At 42.4% G+C, this 26231-nt stretch overlaps 1 protein-coding gene across 1 annotated transcript; it reads left to right on the top strand.

The window, feature by feature from the left end:
• Positions 1-24454, top strand: LOC143884753 (glycosyltransferase BC10-like). Its single transcript, XM_077388511.1, has 2 exons — positions 1-736; positions 23590-24454. The coding sequence occupies exons 1-2, from the start codon at positions 173-175 to the stop codon at positions 24232-24234; spliced, it is 1209 nt and encodes a 402-aa protein (XP_077244626.1). The 5' UTR covers positions 1-172; the 3' UTR covers positions 24235-24454.
• Positions 24455-26231: the final 1777 nt, after the last annotated feature.

Genomic DNA, 26231 nt, shown 5'->3' with positions numbered 1-26231 from the left:
CTCTTGCACCCTCCTGCGTTTCCCATGTGCATCGCCCACACATTATTCTCCCTCTCACCAAACGTTATACAGACCCTACCTTTTTCCTAACTTGAACTTTCTCTAACGGGGCCATTTACTAGAAAAAGGTGACTATTCATACAAGCGTTAGTGTTAAAAGACATAGAGAGAAATGAAAGAGAGCAAGGAGAGTGCCATAATGGTAAAGGAGTTAACCCTTCGAAGTAGGAGGGAGATGAGGGAAGGGAGTTTGCAAATCACTACCCTTGTCTTGATTTTCCTCTCCCTTGTCCTCATGGGTTTCTTCATCAGTTTCCAAGCACGAAAATTCGTCATCTCTGAAGAAATTTCATCCCCCCAGATGGATAAATTCACCCCTTTCGTTCACTCTTTTTCATCACCATCTCTATCAATTCCTCTCTTCAGTAACTATTCTTCTTCTTCTTACAATTTTTCTGATTGGATAGCTCCTAAGCAGCTGCGCCATTCGATGACCGATGAGGAGCTGATGTGGCGAGCTTCCATAGTGCCACGTATTAACGAGTACCCATATGAGAGAATACCCAAGGTTGCCTTCATGTTCCTCACTAGGGGTAGATTACCATTGGGTCCAATTTGGGAGAGATTTTTCAAGGGACATCAGGGGCTCTTCTCCATCTACCTCCATTCCTCGCCGGAATTCGCGGAGGAGCCACCAGAGACTTCTGTGTTCTTCGGACGTAGGATACCAAGCAAGGTTAGCTTTTCACCATTACTCAACCTTATTACTACTAACTTTCTTTATTTGTTGTTGTCTATGAAAAGTATAAGCATTTTGTGAATCAATCACCTATATGGTTGAAGAATTGCACTGAAAAGTAGAAGCATTTTGTGAATCAATTACCTATATGGTTGAAGAACTGTTTGCTCGTTGAACGTGGGCCATTGATCTGTTTATTTGATTTAATTATAAACAATCCACTTACAGTCCTCCAAAGGCCTACGGTTGGATAGTTAGGCTCATTTTGTCTGTACTTAATTTTGCTAGGGTCAATGGTAGGGCCTACCAGATGAGTGGTCTAGATCTTGTACACATGACCTTATGAGTAAGGGGTAAGAAGAATGCTTAAAATAATATGATTGGGTTTTTCACCTTGATTTAATGATGCTAGGACATTGATCCATCAAGCCTCTTCCACCAACAAAAATCAGTCGTTGATTTTTGTATTCCTTTATTTGACAGAGGAGATCCACGGGATGTTATTAATGTTGGGTATATAATATAACTCATGTATGTTCTAATATAAGCCCAATAAGATAATGGACCGGTGTAGTGGGCCTATTTGGGCTAGAGCCCACTAACCTATTGCAACCCTAGTGTATCTAATATATATAGGGGTTGGAGGCAACAAACTTGGTATTCCAAATTAGATACCTTGGGTGTAATGCTTCAAGCAACCTCTTGCTTGACCTAATTACTCTAACAATCTTGAAGCAATAAAAAGAAAACCCTAATTTTCTACGTCTCTCCCTTGCTTGGAAATACGGCAACCCTAGTTGTCAACCTATCTCACTCGTTTTGTTTTTCCACGAAGAAGGAATTATCCCCAAAAAAGAGGACGTCTGCCTTTATCTATCGTTTGGGGAGATTTGATTCATCCAATGATGTGGGTTTATTCCATCGGGTTCTCTCGCTTGGGTAATTTTTCCATCTGGGTTATTCACCAATGAGGACAAGAAGTCCTTTCTTCATATACAGCAAGCACTTGGATATTTCCCCTCCTCCATCAACATCTGCAAATCCAATTTTGGTTTGGGGATTTTTATCACCAGACACGATTTTGGCTTCTCACCCACAGATTTTGATTTGGGGTTTTAGTAGTGGGTTTCCTCTCCACATCAGTTGTTTGGAAGCGGTGGTGACTCTCTCTCTCTCTCTTCACAAGAGTGAAAAGGTGAAACCCTCTCCAATCTAATTGATATCAGTACCCCTCTCTCACACATCTCTTTGGAGGTTCTCACGGCAATGGGGGTTCAAACGGAAAAACTGAGCTCTCATCTTTCAATTAGTGGAGGAGACATCTCGGGTATCTGTTGATTTGGGTCAAAATTAATTTGGTGTCTGAATCCCTGCTTGTGGCTGCAAGTTCTGATGGCCTAAAACTGCTTATTGGTGGAGGCCGACACTTTCTTGGAGATAAATTGTTGGGGACGAATTTATTTTGTTGGATCTAGAACCATCCAAATTTGGGTTCTTGGATCAAAGCTACTGTTGTTACAAACTTTTGGAGTTTTTTGGAGTCAAAACATCTTGTGGCTCAATCCTACTTTTGGGTCCAAGACCCATATTGTATTCTTGGAGTTCGTCTTGGGTTTGATTCTTGGCTTCGGATCTTGAATTTGGTACCGCGTCTCCCATCCAGGTGCACTCTTTCTGGTTCTTATTTCATCTAAATTATACAACGGATAAAAATACTATTCCATTTGAGATTGTCAAACTTTAGTCTTTTGGTGGGTCTGAATTTTATTCATGGAAGCGAAAGACTTAATTCGGTCTAAAATATATGAATTGTTTTTACACCGTTTTGAGTACCTTTGATGACTCGACTGAAGAAGTTGATGAATCTCAATGGCATTCTTTTAAAACTAAAATGTATAGTAAATAATGTGCAAGTGGGACTGGATGATCTCAAACGATTCATTCGAATCGAAGATGAGAAGAGAGTAACTTTTGATTGTTAACTCATACTATTTTTATTGTGCATATTTGATAGATGGTATGTATGATTTGAGTTTAGATAATGAGACTGTTAGTTAGGATAGTTCACCGCTAATTGATCCTAAGTTGTTACACAACAGATTGGGACATGTGCACTATCAGAAAATTGTCTAACTTACTAACACTCATAAGATACCATTGAATATGTCAATTAAATTTGACAAGTGTGAGAGTTATGAGTGATAGAGAAGGAGAAGATACACATTGATTGGGTTCAAGGAATTATGTGCCTCTCAGGGCATAATCCTTGAAACTACTGTTCCTCACTCGCCTCAATCAAATGGCATAGCTGAGTGTAAGAACATGACGTTAACTTAAGTGTTAAACTCTATGTTAATGACAGCTGGCATGCCTAGTTGCATTTGGGGAGAGGCAACTTTGACTGTAAATCACATCCTAAATCTCTATATGCTCCTCCATGTGATAGAGTGCCCAAGAATTTGGTGAGGACTTTGTGACCTATCAATTGGACAATGATCCATCATCCTATCAGGAAGTGATGAGATCTAAGGACTCTATGTTGTGGGCAGAAGCCATTCATGATGAAATGAGCTCTCTGTTAGAAAATCTAACTTGGCAGCTAGTCGATTTGCCAAAAGGGGCTAAGACTATGGGCTGTAAGTATATATTTGTATGTGATTATACAAAGTTTGTTATGGTCTTAATCAAGCACCTAAATTATGACATCAGAAATTTGACAAAGTAGTAAAGAGCTTTGGGTTTCTGACAAATTACTCGGATAAATGCCTTTACTATCTTTTTGTGTCGAATAAGGTCATGATTATTTGCTTGAATGTAGATATCGATTCTTGTTTCCAATCTCTCTCTGTGATGAGTAATGTGAATCTAACCTTGGGTAAAGAATTCGACATGAAAAGACTTGGGTGTTGTTAACACCATTCTTGGTATAAAAGTAAGTTTTTGAAAGGCAAGGAATCACCCTTAGCCTAGCCCATTATATGAAAAACTACTTTCATTTTGAGGATGCAGTAAGTGTCAACCGATTAAGACACCATTTGATTATACCAAGAAGCTGATTTCTAACGAAGGAGACAGTGTGAACAGTTAGCTTATTCTAAACTGATTGATAGTCTCATGTATGATTTGTGTTGCACTAGGCCAGACATAGCCTTTATAGTTGGCATGCTGAGTCGTTTTACTAGCAATCCTGGCCATGAGCCTATAATGCCCTTATGAGGCTGATGAGATATCTTTCGTGTACTCACGAGTATGCTCAAAACTATGGTGGCCATCCACTTATCGTGGAAGAATATTCTGATGAATCATGGGAATCAGAATCAGGGGACAGCAAATCGACTGCTGTTGTGTGGAAGTCGAATTGGAACTTTATGCTCTAGCTTCAGTTGCAAATGAAAGCAGAGGAGATAAAGATTTTGATTCTGGTTATGGACATTCCATTGACCCAGTTAAGGATTAGTTCCTTAAGTGTGTTCTGTGATAATCAAGCTACAATTACGATTGTGAAGAACCCACTCTTTAATGGTAAGAGGCGACATCTTAGGCTGAAAATACCATGCTGAATTATCTCAAGAACACGAGATTATCACTTTGATTGATACGAAATCGAAGGATAATATGGTCGATGCTCTCATATAGGGGCTGACCAAAGATCGAATATTCAAAACTGTGGAGGAGATGGGGTTAAAGTCTATATAGACAGGACTTAACCTACATCCATGTTATTTTGAATCTTCGAATCTCCCTTTTGGCCAAGATAAGCACTTGATATGTTTCGACGATGTTTACAGTTGTTGTGTGTCATTCCACATTTGATGACATGTCCTTTTTGGGAAAGGTTGTACATTCCAAACTTGATGATACAGCTTAACTCAAATATGGATAAGATGACTGTAACATTTCAAAAAGAAACATGAAATGGTTCTTTGCAAAAGAAACTATTTGATCTTGTTCTTTAATGAAACTTGACAATTATGAATGGTTATTTGCAAAAGAAGCTGTTTAGGTCTTGTTCTTTATTGAAACTTGACAATGATGCTCATGGTGAGAGTGATACTGATACTTTTTCAGCCATTTTGAATTGTACTAAGTTCTTCTTCAAGTAGAACTAGATACTTTCGTGAATTATAGAATTGTACTAAGTTCTTCTTTAGGTAGAACTAGATTCTTTAGTGTTTTACACAAATGATTGGATTCATTTTCATGAAATCCATATTTGGTAATTCATAGGGATTGGCAAAAAGGAGAAGCTTGTCTTGATTTGGACTTTGATGAAGATGACTTACTTGATGAGTAAATCTTCTAAAGTCATAAAGGCTATGCTTACATTTCAGTATGCATAGAGTTCACTTTTTGTGGAACTTTATTTTGAATCTCGATGAGAATCATACCTCATGAATGAATTCATCTAAGATCAGTGGGGTTCACTTATATGTGAAACTACCTTTTGGTTGAGTTTAGCTTGTTGTATATCTAAAACTCTTGGTTTGTCATAAAAGGATTCATGTTTTCAGTTGGATTACAGATTTTTTATGATATAGACCATATGGTGATGTGGATGATTCAATATTTTATTTTGAACATTACACTATCTATCTATTGGATTGTGCTATATGTAGAACATAGGAGGAGATTGTTGGGTATATAATATAACCCATGTATGTTCTAATATAAGCCCAATAAGATAATGGACCGGTGTAGTGGGCCTATTTGGGCTAGAGCCCACTAACCTATTAAAACCCTAGTGTATCTAATATATATAGGAGCTCGAGGCAACAAACTTGGTATTCCAAGTTAGATACCTTGGGTGTAATGCTTCAAGCAACCTCTTGCTTGACCTAATTACTCTAACAATTAAGACCATAGTTAGCAAAACGTGATACGGCAAAACAAAAAAAGGGATGGAAAAAATTCGGGTTTAATACGGCATTGGTTCAAAAACATGTAGTAAAAAAAACAGTAAAAAAACGAAAACGCCAAAAAATGTTGAATGAATGAAACGAGTTTAAAACGTTTTGGTTTAAAAAAATAAATTAAAAAACAGGTTTGTTTAGATAAATGTATGTCATCCACCGATTAAAAACATTATTAAAACCAAAAAATTAAGAGAAAACTAATATGATACTTCTATAAAGGGAAAAATACACTTAGACCCCCTGTGGTTTCTAACACATTCAACTTGTTAAAGCTGAAAAATTGAATACACTTAGACCCTGTGGAGATCCCAAAGAAAAGTGGGAATTTTTCTTCTTTCTTTTTTATTTTTTTTTTCTTTTTTTTATCTTTTTTTTTTTTTTTTATTTTTTTAAATCTGTGGACCCCGATCCGAGACGGGGCGGGGGGACGTGCCCCCACGCGAGTCTCAGGATCATCCACGTGAAGGAGAGCTCCGCCAAGGAACTCTCGAAAGAGTGCCCCTCACAGCATGAGCGGCGATGTAAAGTGAGATACCTCTCGATTCGGGGACCAGCCCGGATTCGAGACGCATCTTAAGCAAAGAAAGAGTCGCCATCCAAGGAAGTGGGCCCTGGATCCCATGCTGTGCTCTGTCGCAACAGATAACCAGAGATACAAAGGGTCCGTGCCTGATGACGAATGGGGAAGGGATTAGGCGCCCCCGATTCGCCCAAGTGCGAGCACCTGGTCTCTTATGCCATTTATTATTAACTTTGAAGAGTTTTGGGTAAAAATCATGTGAAATAGGAACGAATATCCCCGAGATAACGTCTAGCTAATCATGCATGTCTCGGAGATGAATAAGAAGCACACACAAAAAGAAATGAAAGATATGACACCTAAGAATAGCTAGGTTATGAGTGTCATGCCTAATTGGTGTCTATGTTCTGGTGGACAAACACATGCATGCTACAGCTAAAAGTATAGGATCTGTACATGAAAGTAAGAAAACATAGCAAAACACACAACACAACACGACTCCACACGACAAACTCTAAACTCTAATGCGGTAATTGACTCGGACCAAGATGGCCATCCATCTTAGCTGCACTACGTATCCCGGCCTCGGGAAGAATCAGAGCCAACGTAGTTCGGCGACCTATGCTAAACTACAATGCCTAACCCTCTAGAACCGCTATCCTAGACTCGATTAACTAGACCCGACTAGTTTTTAAAGCTTCTTGCGACATTACTTAAGTTCAAGTGAATGGTGATTTTTAGGACTCCCTGTATGCCCTAACTAATGCCAGTGAACCCTACACCCTAGGTGTGACTAGGCTGTGCGTCCTAAGGAAAACCGTGGGCTATCTAAGCGCGTTCTAGTCTAGCCATCGGCTCGACTAAGTGTCTAACCGACCACGACCTGAGGCCTCCTAACTCTAGGGACACTCATACGACCGGACATGACAAAGCAACAAATCAGGACAGACTCCTAACTCTAAGACACCCCAAAAGTCTAGGACTGACTCCTAACTCTATGGGAAGATCTTTTGAAAATTGTTGGTAAAGTTATTTTGAAGAATTTTTGTAGTTTTGGAAGGTTTTGAAGTTGTGAAAGTTATGAAGTTGTGGGAAATATTTGCAAAATGGTGACTGCACTCAGGATGCCAGCAGCACGCCTGAGCTGCCTACGTACCCCTCAGCTAGGGATCAAGCCATCCGTAGTTCGGACGGAAAGGTGAGAAAAAAAAGGGGATAAAAAAAAGGTTGACTGCACTCAGGATGCCAGCAGCACGCCTGAGCTGCCTACGTACCCCTCAGCTAGGGATCAAGCCATCCGTAGTTCGGAACTGGATTTCCTAACTACTCCTAATGACTCGAGTTTTTGGGATTTTTTATTTTTCAGATGTTTTTTATTTTTTCGACACAAGAGGACAGAATCCTATCATCACAAGGGGAGGACAGGCTCCTGATATCCCGCAAAGGTTGGACAGCATCCTATGCTTTGCGGGGGGGGATGAACAGAGTCACGACTCTGCAAGGGTTGGACAACATCCTATACCTTGCAGGAGCGGACAAAATCACATGACTTGATGAGAGGGTGGACAGAATCCTAACCCCTATGATGATAAGACAGACCCCTAAAAGACTGAAGGACTGACTCCTATGCTGAAGACTGACTCTGAAAGATGGAAGGACGGAATCCTAAATTTTATGAAGGGATAGGACAGAATCCTAAACTCTACAGGGGTAGGACAGACACCTAAACCCTAGGATGGTAAAACCGACTCCTAAACTCTCTAGGACTGACTCTAAAGAGGAAGAAATCCCTTAACCTGCGAAGACTCTAAGGCAGGAAGGGAAGGGGTTGGCTCAAGATACGTTCCGTCATAGCCTCTTTCATATCCTGAAACAAACAATGAAACCCGAGCTACAATGAAGGCCCTTTTGAAACCCTTATACAGGTACGAGAAGACTGAGCCCAACAAAGATGGAACATAAACATAAACGCCAAGGGAAACATGTAGATGGAGAACAGGACCAATGGGCCATGGGCATTTTAACTGGAAACAGATGAAGTTGATGCGCCCAACAAAACAAGGTAATGCCCGTACTGCTAATGGAGAGGTTGCTATGGGCTAAAATGAAAATGGCGGTTGGGTGTAGTCCAAGATATCATTGACCAAGGTTTCACAATAGCAATGAATTCAATTTAGTTCAAAATATCAAAGCAACACATGATCAGGAAAGCCCTAAGATTCGGGCCTAAAGAAAATCAAGTTACAAGGAAAGTGGAACCCGATTTTAAATATTCAAGCAACATGGATCCAAAAATTACATAAAGAAGTGAGATTACTTGGCATATTTCTTTGTAAATTGGCACAAGGGAAACGGCAAAGATGACCAGGTAGGCAATGATAGATTTCCAAGATTGAGAGCTCAAAAATATTCAAACTGAAATAAAACTATTAGGGTATGTCCTCCTATAATCTCTAGAAACTGTGAAGACAGACTTGCAACTCATGATATCAGGGCAAGCATAACGCCTCAAGAACAAATAAACACTCATAGCAGCGCCATGAACACCATGAATTTGAAAGAGAATACCATGTAAAAGCTTGAGGGGAATGAATCATACCTATGGATCGCAGGAAATTGCGCTTACAATGTAGAGTGCCAATGATTGCGAAATTTCCCAGAATGCCGAAAGTGTTTGCAGATTGTCAGAATCGAGTGCTGGCCACGGAAGGAGGTTGGTTGAGGCAAAAAGGGGGGAATGGGGGGGAACCTGCCAAAACCCCTCTCTCTCTTAGCTCTCTCTCTCTCTCTTTCTCTCTCTCTCTCTCTCTCTCTCTATATTGCTCTGTTTTTTTTTGCAAATGGAGGGGGGTTTGGGTCTTACAAATGGGTTTTGGGTAAAAACCGAAATGGGTTTGGGATTAGAAAATGGTGGATGTGGTTGTTGATGGGGGATGGGGATCGGATTCGTCGGCGGTTTTGATATGGGTTTGGAAGTGGTGGGCTTGCCGACGGCGAGGGAGGTGGTTGATGGTGGTGTGGATAAAGCAATGAGGTGGAGGAGAGGGTTTCGGTGGGTTTCGGTGGTCGATGGAGGTGGTGATATTGCAGAGGTTGTGGGTAGGTGGAGGTGACGGCTGATGGGGTTGGTTCGGGTATGGTGGAGGTGCGGCGAGGTGGGAAGAGAGGAGGGTTTAATGGGGGTGGCGGCTCGGTGGAGGAGGATGGGCGGCTGTGGAGGTGGGTGATGGTGGAGGTGTAGTTGCAGAGGTGTTGGCGAAATGGGTTTGGAGAGGGTGGTGGTTCGGTGGAGGTTTTTTTGTTTTTTTGTTTTTTTTTAAAAAATGGGTTTTGATGTGGTGGCTGTGGAGGAGGGTGGTTTGGGTTTTGGGTTTGGAGGGAGGTGAGGGTGGAGATGGGGGAGGATTTTCGAAGTGGTGGGTGGTGGTGGCTGGAGGTGGTGGTGGCTGGTGGAGAGAAATAAAATAAGACGACGGAGGTGGTCGGTGGTGGTGGAAAAAAAAAGGGTTTTGATGTGGTGGCTGTGGAGGAGGGTGGTTTGGGTTTTTGGTTTGGAGGGAGGTGAGGGTGGAGATGGGGGAGGATTTTCGAAGTGGTGGGTGGTGGTGGCTGGAGGTGGTGGTGGCTGGTGGAGAGAAATAAAAATAAGACGACGGAGGTGGTTGGCGGTGGTGGAAAAAAAATGGGTTTCGGCAGAGGGTTTTGTAGGGAGGGAGATGGAGGTAGGGATTGTGGGTGAAAGGGGAAGGTGGAGGTGGAGATTGAAAACGAGTTGGGGGGGGTGGCAGAAGGTGGCCGGTGGTGGTGGCTCAAGATAGGCTTGCCGGATTCCGGCAAGCTCACCGGAGAAGATGGTGGTGACTTTTTTTTTTATTTTTTTTAATGGTTGTTTGTTGGCTGAGGTTGGTGGTGATGGTGGTAGAAAGGAACGGAGGAGGAAGATGGAGGTGGTGGTGGGTTTTGCCGGATTTCGGCCGGAGGAAGAGGGAGGTGGTGGTGGGTTTTGCCGGATTTCGGCCGGAGGAAGAGGGAGGAAGGTGGTGGTGGCAGCAGCTCCTCCTCTCTTTCTTTTTTTTTTCTTTGTTTTTTTCTTTTGAAAATGGATGAGTTCTCCCTCTCCCCTCATGCAAGAACTCCCCTTTGTTTTATACTTAGGGTTATCCTAAGTCTAATCCTAGCCATCTATGTGGCATCCTCTTTTTTTTTTTTTTTTTTTTTTTGAGATGATCTCCACCCTTGATCTCCTCCATTGCCTTTACAAACCCTAGAAAATCTATTTCTCCCCTCATCCTACCCACACATTTTCTTTGTTGATCCTATGGCTTATAATTATTGCTTCTCAAGCAAGCAATGCGAATATCCAAAAATACCCTTAAGGATGGGTTGATTTCCTCTTTGCCCAAACCCTTATTTTGAAGAATGATATGATTGACCCCCCCCCCTTTTATATTTCTTTAAGCTACGCCCGGCTCGAGCTCGAGACACGGGTTGGGATGCGACCTGGGTTGATTCATGAAGTTCGGGTTGAGATTTTCAACTGCCAATCGGGTTAGGCTCAGATTAATTCCATTTATTTTACGCCTGACCCCGGGATTTCATTCAGATACACGGGTTTAGGGCCCTGTCAAAATGGGGTGTCTACAGATGCCCCTCTTTGGCAGAGGGCGCTGGTCGCGCGAATGCCAAAGCCGAACAGACAACACATTTTGACTGGCCCAAGATTTCCAATGGAAGGGATGCAAGGGGGTGACGAGATGGATCGACGAGACAGATTCTCACCGAGAGGGGTTGATAAGATGAATTGACGAGACAGATTCTCGAAAAGACTACTGAGATGGACTCTCAAGGGATAGTGAGACAGACTCTCACAAATTGCAGAATGGAATAATTAGACAGCCTCTAATTAAGCTACTCAGGGATTTGGAGATTATAAAGCGGAATGATTAGACAGCATCATGATCAAACCTGATTTAGGATTTGAGAAGACAGCATCTTGACAGATGAACAAGGCGGAATGATTAGACAGCATCATGATCAAACCTGAATTGGGATCTGAGAAGACAGCATCTTAACAGATCGACAAGGCGGAATGATTAGACAGTTATCATGATCAAACCTAAATTGGGATCTGGGAAGACAGCATCTTGACAGATCAACACGGCGGAATGATTAGACAGTTATCATGATCAAACCTGAATTGGGATCTGAGAAGACAGCATCTTAACAGATGAACACAACGGAATGATTAGACAGCATCATGATCAAACCTGAATTGGGATCTGAGAAGACAGCATCTTGACAGATGAACGGAGCGGAATGATTAGACAGTTATCATGATCAAACCTAAATTGGGATCTGGGAAGATAGCATCTTGACAGATCAACACGGCGGAATGATTAGACAGTTATCATGATCAAACCTAAATTAGGATCTGAGAAGACAGCATCTTAACAGATGAACACAGCGGAATGATTAGACAGCATCACGATCAAACCTGAATTTGGATCTGAGAAGACAGCATCTTGACAGATGAACACAGCGGAATGATTAGACAGCATCATGATCAAACCTGAATTTGGATCTGAGAAGACAGCATCTTGACAGATGAACACAACGGAATGATTAGACAGCATCATGATCAAACCTGAATTGGGATCTGAGAAGACAGCATCTTGACAGATGAACACAGCGGAATGATTAGACAGCATCATGATCAAACCTGAATTTGGGTCTGCGAAGACAGCATCTTGACAGATGAACACAGCGGAATGATTAGACAGCATCATGATCAAACCTGAATTGGGATCTGAGAAGACAGCATCTTGACAGATGAACACAGCGGAATGATTAGACAGCATCATGATCATTCCTGAATTAGGATCTGAGAAGACAGCATCTTGACAGATGAACACAGCGGAATGATTAGACAGCATCATGATCATTGCTGAATTAAGATCTGGGAAGACAGCATCTTGACAGATCAACACGGCGGAATGATTAGACAGTTATCATGATCAAACCTGAATTGGGATCTGAGAAGACAGCATCTTAACAGATGAACACAACGGAATGATTAGACAGCATCATGATCAAACCTGGATTGGGATCTGAGAAGACCGCATCTTGACAGATGAACACAGCGGAATGATTAGACAGCATCATGATCATTCCTAAATTGGGATCTGAGAAGATAGCATCTTGACAGATGAACACAGCGGAATGATTAGACAGCATCATGATCATTCCTAAATTGGGATCTGAGAAGACAGCATCTTGACAGATGAACGAAGAGGAATGGGTGCTCTCAGGGAGACTTTAGTGAGGTGCTCTCAGGGAGACTTTGGTGAGGTGCTCTCAGGGAGACTTTAGTGAGGTGCTCTCAGGGAGACTTTGGTTGGATGCTCTCAAGGGTCTTACACAGAAGGAATGGATATTTCTTTTGATTTTGATTGATTGATTTATTGATTCAGATTGATTCCTTTGAAAATTGTTTTGTCTCTTGCCGAGAAAATAGGAGTGCGAGTTCTTTGCTGAGGACCAGACTCACATGATCTGCTGAGGTTCTGAGTATTGATCATTTCTTTGAGAGAATTGAATTCGGCAGGAGATTGAAGGTTGTGAGAGCAAATTCTAGACTCCGCTGGGGAAAACTGATTTTCTTGGAGAATTGACTCTTCTGAAGGGTGAACTCAACTGAGGAGTTTAGAGGTTTGGCTTGAGATGTGCTTGTACTCCTCTTATCTTAACTTGCTGGAGACATTGGCACTGATTGCCTTTGTGCTTGACATCTTTTATGACACAAGTCATAAAAGATGCCCCTAGTATATTGTGTTTCCATGACAGGAGTTTTAAGGAGGCAGGACAATGATGGTTGAAGAAAAGATGCTTCGTTTCATGAAAGCTTGAGGTTGCACAGTTTTTTGTGTATGGAGAGAGTAGGACAATCACCATGATGGCTGGGTCTGAGAATCCCTTCTTTCGCATTGCTCACTTTTGGAGGCTTAAGGTCTCTGGTAGGTTTGAACAAGATGTCTCCTGCCCCTTCTGATATCTAAACCAGGATTTACTCTGAATTTTCTTTGCATTTTGGAGGACACGCTCCCATTCTTCCAGCACCCGACAGTTTGGACTTTGCAAGAAAAGGGAACACAAATATGGAGGTGGAACAGATTTCCAAGGACTCAATCAAAGAAGATTCTTGTTGTTCGAAGGACTCGATTCGCTTTCGACTCATTCTTGGATCTGATGTGTCATTTTTTAAGGGTATGGCTTAGCCACTCTCAGAGTATTTCGAAGACCGTGTCAAGAGGCACTACTCTCCTTTTTCGGTGTTTCCGTCATGGTTATTATCCCTTTCGGATTGCTCGGTTTCAATGCCCCTAGTTTAAAGGAATGTTAAAGTAAGCTTGCTGGCACTACTTGGACTCCGAGATTTTCCCTGGTTGAAGACTGTTTCTCCATCTCAATGATTCGCTTTTTGTTGGAAGTCATTGCCATTGACCAGATTGCCTTTTCAGGTTTTCAATCTGACGGACCGCTTGCCCTAACTTTTGCCTGGATCGCCCTTTCGGGTTTTCAATCCAGCGGGCTTGATACCCTAATTTTTGCCTAAGCCGACTTTTCAGTGGTCAACTTAGCGGGTGAATGACCCTAAATTTTGCCTAGACCGCCCTCTCGGGTTTTCAGCCTAGCGGGTCTTCAGACTCCAACGTTTTTTTTTTTTTTTTACTTTGAACCTCTGCTTGTTCACCAGAAGGACTTTCTAGGTGTGCTTGGGTTCAAAAGGGTTGGATATTTCCTTTGGATTTCAAAGTTTCAACCGAGCCTGGATTGGTCAGGTTGCCTAAGTACCCCAAAAATGGAGGATCAGGTCCGCGTAGTTTGCTGGGGTTTGGAACATAATGATTTGGCTTTTAGCTCAAAAGTTGAAAGGGAATATTTTGATTTTTATTCCAAAGGTTGAAAGGGAATAATTTGACTTGTATTCCCAAGGTTGACCGAACCTGAATTGATCAGGTTGCCTACGTACCCTGGAGAAAGGGATCAGGTCAGACGTAGTTCGGAAGGAACTACCTCTGGTTTGTGGGTGCTTGAAAATAATGTTTGATTTTGTTGAGGCTCGAAGGTGTTTGCAAAAGGATTCTTTTTTTAAAATTGGGATTTTGGCATTTAAGGCTCAGGCGTCCAAGGATGGCCTTCTGGTTTTTTGGCATACAAGCTTCTTGAATGGCTAAGGTTCAATGGCTTTGAACTTTTTTCTCTTGTTCTTTTTTTTTTTTTAGGAGTCTGGCGGCATTTCCTGGCAAGACTTCATCTGCACTGTGCAAGCTAGACTGATTGAATTCCCACTTTTCTTTGGGATCTCGCACTGATATTCGGGATTCTACGACTCTGGGTCTTCTCTGAATGCTGAAGATTTTGAAATCTTTCAATCTATTTATTAGTTCTTCTTTTTGAGATTCTGACGCTCTCGAGAAGTTGACGTGGGGCATGCTCCCTTCCCCTTTCTTCTCTGGATTCTATCTTTTTTTTTATTATTGGATGTCGGGGAGGCCCCTACTCCTTGAATGCTCTAACTTGAAATTCCATCGGAATGTATAGCCCAAGTATTCTTTTTGGGGTTCATGTTCTATGCTCATGACTTTGTTGTCCGAAAGTCTTCTCTCAATTTTTCATTAACTTCACTTGATATCTGGTATTCTTCGTTTGAAATTTTCGCTTTTTCGACCCGATGTCTGAAGCTGAGGGTGACTCACGTTGAACAGTGTCAAGATACGCTTCCGGTTTATCCTCATAGGACCAAGCAACACTTATTTGATCCCTCTAAATAGGTTTATCGATTCTTTGCGCTCTTCGGGAGATTTTGCCAATCCTTATTTCCCGAGTTTCGGATTTGGATACCACTATCCACGGTCTCGATTTCATCTTCGAGTGGCTTTGCTCGACGCTCTTCCCCTCGTTTGATCAGCTTTCAAATCTCGAGGAAAATTTCATCGGCATCCTCGTCTGAGGGGGGTGTCTTAATTTGTTTATTAACATTAGATCCAAGAGTGAACATATACAAGAATACTGACGACACTGGAATCAAATGTTCGTTGCATTGAATGTTTGAAGTACATGCATTGATTTTTGACGCGCCACGATAGGCTCTTCATCAAATTCAACAAAAGATTGGACATTGGCTCAGAATGAGAGAGACCAATAAACACAACATACTTAGAATTGATATTGGCATGGTTAGATTTACCAACTTTGACAGGAAGGTTGGTATACACACTTCAAAGCAAATTTCAAAGATGTGACACTTCATCGGAGGCAACGGATTGGCGCTGAAAGTTCAAGGACAACGTGTTCATTAATGATGATAATGATTGGAGAGAACAATCCTGGAGTTAGAATCTCAGAAGGGAGGGCCTCTTTGGTTTCTGTTGACCCAGCTCAAATTGTTCTTTAGTACCTGACCATGGCAAGGCTTTCTCTGGTATGATGTTTTCAAGGAGTTCAAGCTCTCACATTTTTCTTTTTCCTTCTCAATCATTTCCAGCCCAGAGGTGGTACAGGTAAAGGTGGCGAGATCCATGAAGGGTTGAATGGGTGAAATGGTTCCCATGGTGGGTGTAGGAGGTGCAACACGGTTATGTGCAGGGTTCTCAGAAGCATTTGAGTTCAAGAATAATGAGGGGGATCCCTGTCTATCAGGTAGCGGGCTAGACCAAGCGCGTTTAGAGATGAAAGCTCGTTTGGGGTTGATGGTAGACGAGTGACTAAGACTCCTGTCATGGACACCATAAACACTAGGCTCAATGAGAATTAATCGCATGACAATGTAATGCGCAAGTTGAAACAAAAGGCAGCACAAAGACACCTTCCCTTGGATCAAAATCCGACAGCTTAACGGTTGTACATGAAGATGTGGTACGGCAAGTACATGGTTCGTCAACAAGCCTAAAAGGATGATGACCACACTCAAAGTATTTGGAGAAAATTCGACAGCATAACAGCCACACTAGGAGATGTGGTAAGGTAAGCACATGGTTGTCAACGAACCCAAAAGGATAATGATTACGCTCAAGGGTTCTGAAAAAAAAATCGGCAGCATGACGGCTATACTAGGAGGGTCTCAGCAACTAAACATGAAGAGTATGCCGTCATGATCAAGATAAAGCAGGGTTCTCAGCAAGAATACACACTACGATAATGATAGTGGTAAGATAGACTCACAATCAACATGTGGAACATGGTCTGATCAGGATCAATCAAAGGATCAGGCTCATGGGCGATAGATCATGGCCAAAAGAGCCAAGCATCTGATGATAATCCATAGAATGGAGAGAGAGGAATAATTGATTAGATTATGAAGGAAAACTGAACTAGGAAGTAAACCCTAATCTAATAACAAATATGTATACATATATATACATCCTAACCAGGGGCACCAACCCTAGTCTAGTCTAACGGAGCCAAGGAGGTCTCGACTCGTGACAGACTGATGAGTGTACTAGGACCGCGCTGTAGCCACGCAAGGTGAGCTACCCTAGTCTACAAATTGGACAAGGCTCCTAACTCTAGGCTTCACATGTGTAAGCAACATATGTTCGTCCTATATGAGTACATATATATAGTGTCCTAGCAAGGGTTCCCTAATTTTGGTTCTAAAGGGAGCAACTAATATATATATACATAATATAATGAAATGAAAGTAGGGCCCAGGCATTTCTGCAGGGTACTATGCCTATGACCATACCCTTGATGTATAACGCCAGCACACCCAGCATTATACAGAGTATGTTCATTGCTCATCGGCTGCTGTAGAACACCAGCACACCCAGTGTCTACGGCTGCAGCTCCGGCGCATAGCTCGAAAATAGATACAACGGCTCCCATCTGGTGCGCGTCATATCTATTCCCTGAGGCCAATAATGAAAATAATGAGAGAAGTAAAGAATATGATAATGCATGATGTGCAGTGTGTGAATCCCTTGTTTTATTTACGCACCTACTTGGTGCCCCTGGATTTCTAACGATAAAGTTCCCATTTAACTTGGTTTTGACCCAAATTTCCTCAAAATTAATTAAAAATGGCATTTTTACAGAGTTAGGCAATGTTTCAAAATTTCCCCAGCAGAGTCGCCAATCTGTGGACCCCGATCCGAGACGGGGCGGGGGGACGTGCCCCCACGCGAGTCTCAGGATCATCCACGTGAAGGAGAGCTCCGCCAAGGAACTCTCGAAAGAGTGCCCCTCACAGCATGAGCGGCGATGTAAAGTGAGATACCTCTCGATTCGGGGACCAGCCCGGATTCGAGACGCATCTTAAGCAAAGAAAGAGTCGCCATCCAAGGAAGTGGGCCCTGGATCCCATGCTGTGCTCTGTCGCAACAGATAACCAGAGATACAAAGGGTCCGTGCCTGATGACGAATGGGGAAGGGATTAGGCGCCCCCGATTCGCCCAAGTGCGAGCACCTGGTCTCTTATGCCATTTATTATTAACTTTGAAGAGTTTTGGGTAAAAATCATGTGAAATAGGAACGAATATCCCCGAGATAACGTCTAGCTAATCATGCATGTCTCGGAGATGAATAAGAAGCACACACAAAAAGAAATGAAAGATATGACACCTAAGAATAGCTAGGTTATGAGTGTCATGCCTAATTGGTGTCTATGTTCTGGTGGACAAACACATGCATGCTACAGCTAAAAGTATAGGATCTGTACATGAAAGTAAGAAAACATAGCAAAACACACAACACAACACGACTCCACACGACAAACTCTAAACTCTAATGCGGTAATTGACTCGGACCAAGATGGCCATCCATCTTAGCTGCACTACGTATCCCGGCCTCGGGAAGAATCAGAGCCAACGTAGTTCGGCGACCTATGCTAAACTACAATGCCTAACCCTCTAGAACCGCTATCCTAGACTCGATTAACTAGACCCGACTAGTTTTTAAAGCTTCTTGCGACATTACTTAAGTTCAAGTGAATGGTGATTTTTAGGACTCCCTGTATGCCCTAACTAATGCCAGTGAACCCTACACCCTAGGTGTGACTAGGCTGTGCGTCCTAAGGAAAACCGTGGGCTATCTAAGCGCGTTCTAGTCTAGCCATCGGCTCGACTAAGTGTCTAACCGACCACGACCTGAGGCCTCCTAACTCTAGGGACACTCATACGACCGGACATGACAAAGCAACAAATCAGGACAGACTCCTAACTCTAAGACACCCCAAAAGTCTAGGACTGACTCCTAACTCTATGGGAAGATCTTTTGAAAATTGTTGGTAAAGTTATTTTGAAGAATTTTTGTAGTTTTGGAAGGTTTTGAAGTTGTGAAAGTTATGAAGTTGTGGGAAATATTTGCAAAATGGTGACTGCACTCAGGATGCCAGCAGCACGCCTGAGCTGCCTACGTACCCCTCAGCTAGGGATCAAGCCATCCGTAGTTCGGACGGAAAGGTGAGAAAAAAAAGGGGATAAAAAAAAGGTTGACTGCACTCAGGATGCCAGCAGCACGCCTGAGCTGCCTACGTACCCCTCAGCTAGGGATCAAGCCATCCGTAGTTCGGAACTGGATTTCCTAACTACTCCTAATGACTCGAGTTTTTGGGATTTTTTATTTTTCAGATGTTTTTGATTTTTTCGACACAAGAGGACAGAATCCTATCATCACAAGGGGAGGACAGGCTCCTGATATCCCGCAAAGGTTGGACAGCATCCTATGCTTTGCGGGGGGGGATGAACAGAGTCACGACTCTGCAAGGGTTGGACAACATCCTATACCTTGCAGGAGCGGACAAAATCACATGACTTGATGAGAGGGTGGACAGAATCCTAACCCCTATGATGATAAGACAGACCCCTAAAAGACTGAAGGACTGACTCCTATGCTGAAGACTGACTCTGAAAGATGGAAGGACGGAATCCTAAATTTTATGAAGGGATAGGACAGAATCCTAAACTCTACAGGGGTAGGACAGACACCTAAACCCTAGGATGGTAAAACCGACTCCTAAACTCTCTAGGACTGACTCTAAAGAGGAAGAAATCCCTTAACCTGCGAAGACTCTAAGGCAGGAAGGGAAGGGGTTGGCTCAAGATACGTTCCGTCATAGCCTCTTTCATATCCTGAAACAAACAATGAAACCCGAGCTACAATGAAGGCCCTTTTGAAACCCTTATACAGGTACGAGAAGACTGAGCCCAACAAAGATGGAACATAAACATAAACGCCAAGGGAAACATGTAGATGGAGAACAGGACCAATGGGCCATGGGCATTTTAACTGGAAACAGATGAAGTTGATGCGCCCAACAAAACAAGGTAATGCCCGTACTGCTAATGGAGAGGTTGCTATGGGCTAAAATGAAAATGGCGGTTGGGTGTAGTCCAAGATATCATTGACCAAGGTTTCACAATAGCAATGAATTCAATTTAGTTCAAAATATCAAAGCAACACATGATCAGGAAAGCCCTAAGATTCGGGCCTAAAGAAAATCAAGTTACAAGGAAAGTGGAACCCGATTTTAAATATTCAAGCAACATGGATCCAAAAATTACATAAAGAAGTGAGATTACTTGGCATATTTCTTTGTAAATTGGCACAAGGGAAACGGCAAAGATGACCAGGTAGGCAATGATAGATTTCCAAGATTGAGAGCTCAAAAATATTCAAACTGAAATAAAACTATTAGGGTATGTCCTCCTATAATCTCTAGAAACTGTGAAGACAGACTTGCAACTCATGATATCAGGGCAAGCATAACGCCTCAAGAACAAATAAACACTCATAGCAGCGCCATGAACACCATGAATTTGAAAGAGAATACCATGTAAAAGCTTGAGGGGAATGAATCATACCTATGGATCGCAGGAAATTGCGCTTACAATGTAGAGTGCCAATGATTGCGAAATTTCCCAGAATGCCGAAAGTGTTTGCAGATTGTCAGAATCGAGTGCTGGCCACGGAAGGAGGTTGGTTGAGGCAAAAAGGGGGGAATGGGGGGGAACCTGCCAAAACCCCTCTCTCTCTTAGCTCTCTCTCTCTCTCTTTCTCTCTCTCTCTCTCTCTCTATATTGCTCTGTTTTTTTTTGCAAATGGAGGGGGGTTTGGGTCTTACAAATGGGTTTTGGGTAAAAACCGAAATGGGTTTGGGATTAGAAAATGGTGGATGTGGTTGTTGATGGGGGATGGGGATCGGATTCGTCGGCGGTTTTGATATGGGTTTGGAAGTGGTGGGCTTGCCGACGGCGAGGGAGGTGGTTGATGGTGGCGTGGATAAAGCAATGAGGTGGAGGAGAGGGTTTCGGTGGGTTTCGGTGGTCGATGGAGGTGGTGATATTGCAGAGGTTGTGGGTAGGTGGAGGTGACGGCTGATGGGGTTGGTTCGGGTATGGTGGAGGTGCGGCGAGGTGGGAAGAGAGGAGGGTTTAATGGGGGTGGCGGCTCGGTGGAGGAGGATGGGCGGCTGTGGAGGTGGGTGATGGTGGAGGTGTAGTTGCAGAGGTGTTGGCGAAATGGGTTTGGAGAGGGTGGTGGTTCGGTGGAGGTTTTTTTGTTTTTTTGTTTTTTTTTAAAAAATGGGTTTTGATGTGGTGGCTGTGGAGGAGGGTGGTTTGGGTTTTGGGTTTGGAGGGAGGTGAGGGTGGAGATGGGGGAGGATTTTCGAAGTGGTGGGTGGTGGTGGCTGGAGGTGGTGGTGGCTGGTGGAGAGAAATAAAATAAGACGACGGAGGTGGTCGGTGGTGGTGGAAAAAAAAAGGGTTTTGATGTGGTGGCTGTGGAGGAGGGTGGTTTGGGTTTTTGGTTTGGAGGGAGGTGAGGGTGGAGATGGGGGAGGATTTTCGAAGTGGTGGGTGGTGGTGGCTGGAGGTGGTGGTGGCTGGTGGAGAGAAATAAAAATAAGACGACGGAGGTGGTCGGCGGTGGTGGAAAAAAAATGGGTTTCGGCAGAGGGTTTTGTAGGGAGGGAGATGGAGGTAGGGATTGTGGGTGAAAGGGGAAGGTGGAGGTGGAGATTGAAAACGAGTTGGGGGGGGTGGCAGAAGGTGGCCGGTGGTGGTGGCTCAAGATAGGCTTGCCGGATTCCGGCAAGCTCACCGGAGAAGATGGTGGTGACTTCTTTTTTTTATTTTTTTTAATGGTTGTTTGTTGGCTGAGGTTGGTGGTGATGGTGGTAGAAAGGAACGGAGGAGGAAGATGGAGGTGGTGGTGGGTTTTGCCGGATTTCGGCCGGAGGAAGAGGGAGGTGGTGGTGGGTTTTGCCGGATTTCGGCCGGAGGAAGAGGGAGGAAGGTGGTGGTGGCAGCAGCTCCTCCTCTCTTTCTTTTTTTTTTTCTTTGTTTTTTTCTTTTGAAAATGGATGAGTTCTCCCTCTCCCCTCATGCAAGAACTCCCCTTTGTTTTATACTTAGGGTTATCCTAAGTCTAATCCTAGCCATCTATGTGGCATCCTCTTTTTTTTTTTTTTTTTTTTGTTGAGATGATCTCCACCCTTGATCTCCTCCATTGCCTTTACAAACCCTAGAAAATCTATTTCTCCCCTCATCCTACCCACACATTTTCTTTGTTGATCCTATGGCTTATAATTATTGCTTCTCAAGCAAGCAATGCGAATATCCAAAAATACCCTTAAGGATGGGTTGATTTCCTCTTTGCCCAAACCCTTATTTTGAAGAATGATATGATTGACCCCCCCCCTTTTATATTTCTTTAAGCTACGCCCGGCTCGAGCTCGAGACACGGGTTGGGATGCGACCTGGGTTGATTCATGAAGTTCGGGTTGAGATTTTCAACTGCCAATCGGGTTAGGCTCAGATTAATTCCATTTATTTTACGCCTGACCCCGGGATTTCATTCAGATACACGGGTTTAGGGCCCTGTCAAAATGGGGTGTCTACAGACCCCCTGTGGTTTCTAATACACTTAGACCCCCTTAGGCATACATTAAAGCTGAAAATTGAATTTAATAATTATAACTGCTATTTTCATCCGACTTGTTTCTCAGGCGTGAAATGATAGAATCTTGAACAAAATTGTTGTGCCAACATTGAGGAGGGAAGATATCTCATCGTTAATTTTCTCTTGAAAAGGAGAAACGAGAAAATCCCCATAAGAATATGAAACAGAATGCTAAGGCCATATTTTTTTCAGATTATGATTTATGAATTATGACAGCCAATTGTAAGCCCAAAACCTAATATTGGGCTAAAATGAAAATGGGCAAAAAATAGAAGGGGAAGATGTTGAAAATTTGAAGGAGGTGAAACGGCATATATGAAAAAAGGTGAAAAAACCAAATGAAAATGGGCAAAAAATAAAAGGGAGAAAAAAAAGAAGAGAGAATACAGTATCTACATCTTTCAGGCTTTCTCTTCTACAAGAATTTTTCCACCTGGTATCTTTGCTTGGTTGTGCCCTTACTTAAATGGGAAAATCTTCATTTAGCAACCAACTAAATAATAGGCAACTCTACATCCATTCAGAAAAGGGGATTGATATCCATGAGTCTTTTCTTGAAACTCTCTGCTAGAGAGAGAGATGTTGAAGGAGGAAGGAGCGGTGAAACGGGTTTACGGTGTTGCTAACTATGATCAAGACCAAGTGGGGGTCGCCTCGTGATCTTCCATATGATCCTTTGCTTTTGCTTTCACATACATGCCCCCCTATGAGATTAAAAAATTTGGGTTTTACCATGGAGTGTGCAAACGACTTATTATTAGTAGTAGCATTACTTTGTTTAACAGTTTCTGATTGAATGTTGATAGCATTGAGTATTATAACATCAGTAAAAAAACTAATAAAAAGCTGTAACATAAATAAATATGATTAGTTATATATCCGCCCATGTTGATTACTTGGGAGTTGGGACACCCGGCAGCAATGTACGTGGCAATCAGCACCATTGAATCCTTTTGACGTGAAGTACATCAGCCCCTCTGCCAGTCATAGTCATTGATACACTGCAGCTGGGTGTCACAAAAGGGGCCGGATATATCACTTCCCGTAAATATGTATATATAGGGATTTGTTAGGGACCATCGCAGAAGGCATTTCGCAGATGGTACAAGCGGATATGTGTGTGTGTGAGTATATATTTATAGTAGAAAATTTTGAGGGAAAGCCATTTTTGCAGCTGACTTTTGCCTAAGAGAATAGCCACATAGGCTCACTTTTTGGCAGATTTTGTCGTATTCATTTAATTCCATCTGAGGTGGCTGTTCTCTACTGCAAGATGGGATTGAACCATCGACCACCAGGTCAAAGAACATCACCTTGGCTATCGATATGTAAAACCTGTCAATCCTTTACAATTTTCCTTTCATTTTTTTCCTTTCTCCATGCTCTAGCATAAACTCTATAGTCTATTTATTTGGGTTGCCTGTATCACCAACAAACCATCTGTTTATATTTTTCAGCCAGTAGAATGGGGAAGATCGTCAATGATCAATGCGGAGAGGCGTCTCCTTGCCAACGCCCTCCTCGACTTCTCTAACGAGAGATTCATCTTGCTCTCAGAAACATGCATTCCTCTATTCAACTTCACCACAATCTACGACTACCTCATCAACTCTAACCATACCTTCATTGGCTCCTTTGATGACCCGAGAAAAGTCGGCCGTGGCCGATACAACAAGCGCATGTGGCCTGTTTTATCTATCAATGACTGGCGTAAGGGCTCCCAATGGTTCGAATCCAACCGCAAGATCGCCGTTGAGATGGTCTCCGATAAAAAATATTACGCCGTCTTTCGTGAACATTGTAGGCCACCTTGTTACATGGATGAGCACTATTTCTCTACACTTGTAACAAAGCTATTCCCCGAGCTGAATTCCAATAGGAGCATCACTTGGGTCGATTGGTCGAGGGGCGGGTCACACCCGGCGAGTTTCGGAAGGAAAGATGTAACTGTAAGGTTTTTGAATCGGGTACGGTTTGGGTCCAATTGTGCTTATAATGGTACTAGTAGCTCGATTTGCTTCCTCTTTGCTAGGAAGTTTGTACCGAGCACCCTAGGGCCTCTTTTGAGAATAGCACCTGGATTGTTCGGGTTTGATCCTTAGCATTGGTTGTATTTTGTGTTTATGATTTTCTAAACGATGATTAAACTACCAGATTCGGGAAATTAAGTTGGTACCATCCATTTTAGTTAATAGGAAATGATATTCACACACCCTCGATCTGATAATGGCACTCCACACCTAATTAATCACCTTTTTTATTGGTTGTCAGCTGATTTTTGGCAATTATGAGGGGTTTTATGTGATGGATGGGTGGAAAATATGAGTAGGTGAAAGTACAATTATTGGTCACTTGCTCAATCATCCAAACCATATTTACTACTAGGCCTTGTCACTAATGGTGGTGTAAAAGCCACCCCATTTGAGGATTTTTTGTAAGACGTCCAATTTGTAGGTTCTTTATTGATGAATACAGACTAGTTATTTCCTACATTTTCACCATCCATTCAGTTGCCATAAATTCTAGAGTTAGAGCAGATGGATTTTGCTCTTGCCATGCCATGCACTGCAAAGGCATGCCTACTTTGATCAAAGTTAGTCTTATGTTCTCAGCATTCTCAACACCCACGAAACCTTGAGAATTGAGGGTTCATTTGATCCCCAATTCCCAAGGGCTCTTTCAAGGACTTGATTCCTTGCTTCATATGATCCCCTTATTCCTCTCTTTTTTTCCTTCTAGTGCACCATCGAGCAGGGGACGGAGCAAATGGGTTATCACCAAAAAATCACAAGTGACATGAACATGCCTTTGATTTAGGAAAAATAAACAAAAAATGTTATTTTTTTATTGCACACATGGCGCATTCTCGTTGCTGGTCTCTCCGTGGTACTCTCGGTCTCCATATCATTTTCCTTTTAACAAATGTGATGGACTTAAGAAAGACTTTTTTTCTTAATTAATAGAGAGATATTAGGTAGAGAGAGAGAGAGAAGGTCTTGGGATGTACCCCAAACGTATGACACTTTCGTGAGTGAAAGGCGTTGAAGGTGTTTTTAACTCTTTTCTACCCATAAAAAAAATGATTTCGCATACTCAGTGTAGGGACAAACCTTGCGTTTGTTATTAATTATTTTCACGATCGCTGATTAGTCAGCTGCTTATAAAAGAAAGAAAGAAGAAAGAAAGAAAGAAAGAAACACTAGCCACCTGCTACTACTAGTTAAAGTAATGGAGTATGAGGTATGCTAAACTGAAGGGCGCCCTTGCAAAAATAGGGTGAAATGGCGCCCCCATTGGCTATAAATCACAGAAATGCATTTAAAGCTCTTTGGCTTTCATTAAAGGTGTTTTTAAACTCTTTTCGACCTAAATGGGGTCTTAACAACTAATCAATGCGGGCACCATTTCACCTCATTTTTGCAAGGACGCCCCTCGTTTAAGAATTCCTCATGGAGAGTATATACATGATGGAGAATATTGGGTACCCCTTTGATCAGGTAGTAAACGTGATATGTGGGATCTCTCGGCAATGATCCAGGGCCAACCAGATGATCTATTCCGACTATTAAATTTTGAAGAGAAGATTTTCTATTATTCTTGGATGCATTACAATTAAGCCCAATGAGTGTTTATATAGAGAACACTCAAGAAGATAAACATAGAAAGAGATATGACATGATTTGGGGAGATAATCCTAATCTAATCTTGTTACTTAATCTAGCCTTCTTCCTTAATCTACCACCTAATCAAATCAATCTAAAATCCAACCCAATCAATCTAAAATCCACCCCAATCAATCTACGATTTGATTTTATTCTCTAATATGCCCCCTCAAACATATATGGATTGGAAATCGATATACGTTTGATTACAATAGATATCCCCAAAAAGAAATGTAAATTTTTTTTATGCACACTGTTACGATCGATGTCCGCCTGTTGTTAATATTGCTGAAGATGAATTGCCACCTGTTGTTGAAGAATGTGTCGCATGAAAGATGAGGCGCACAGAGCCTCAAAGAACTGAATTGGACTTAAGCCCGAATGGACGAGTCTTTAGGCCGATTTTGAATACCGAACCTTCTGGAAATGGGTCACAA

The sequence above is a fragment of the Tasmannia lanceolata genome, unplaced genomic scaffold (assembly GCF_043159265.1).
Source record: "Tasmannia lanceolata isolate RefF3 unplaced genomic scaffold, GAP_Taslan_0.1 ptg000008l, whole genome shotgun sequence".
Lineage (NCBI taxonomy): Eukaryota > Viridiplantae > Streptophyta > Magnoliopsida > Canellales > Winteraceae > Tasmannia > Tasmannia lanceolata.
This window is presented reverse-complemented; position numbering and strand designations above follow the sequence as displayed.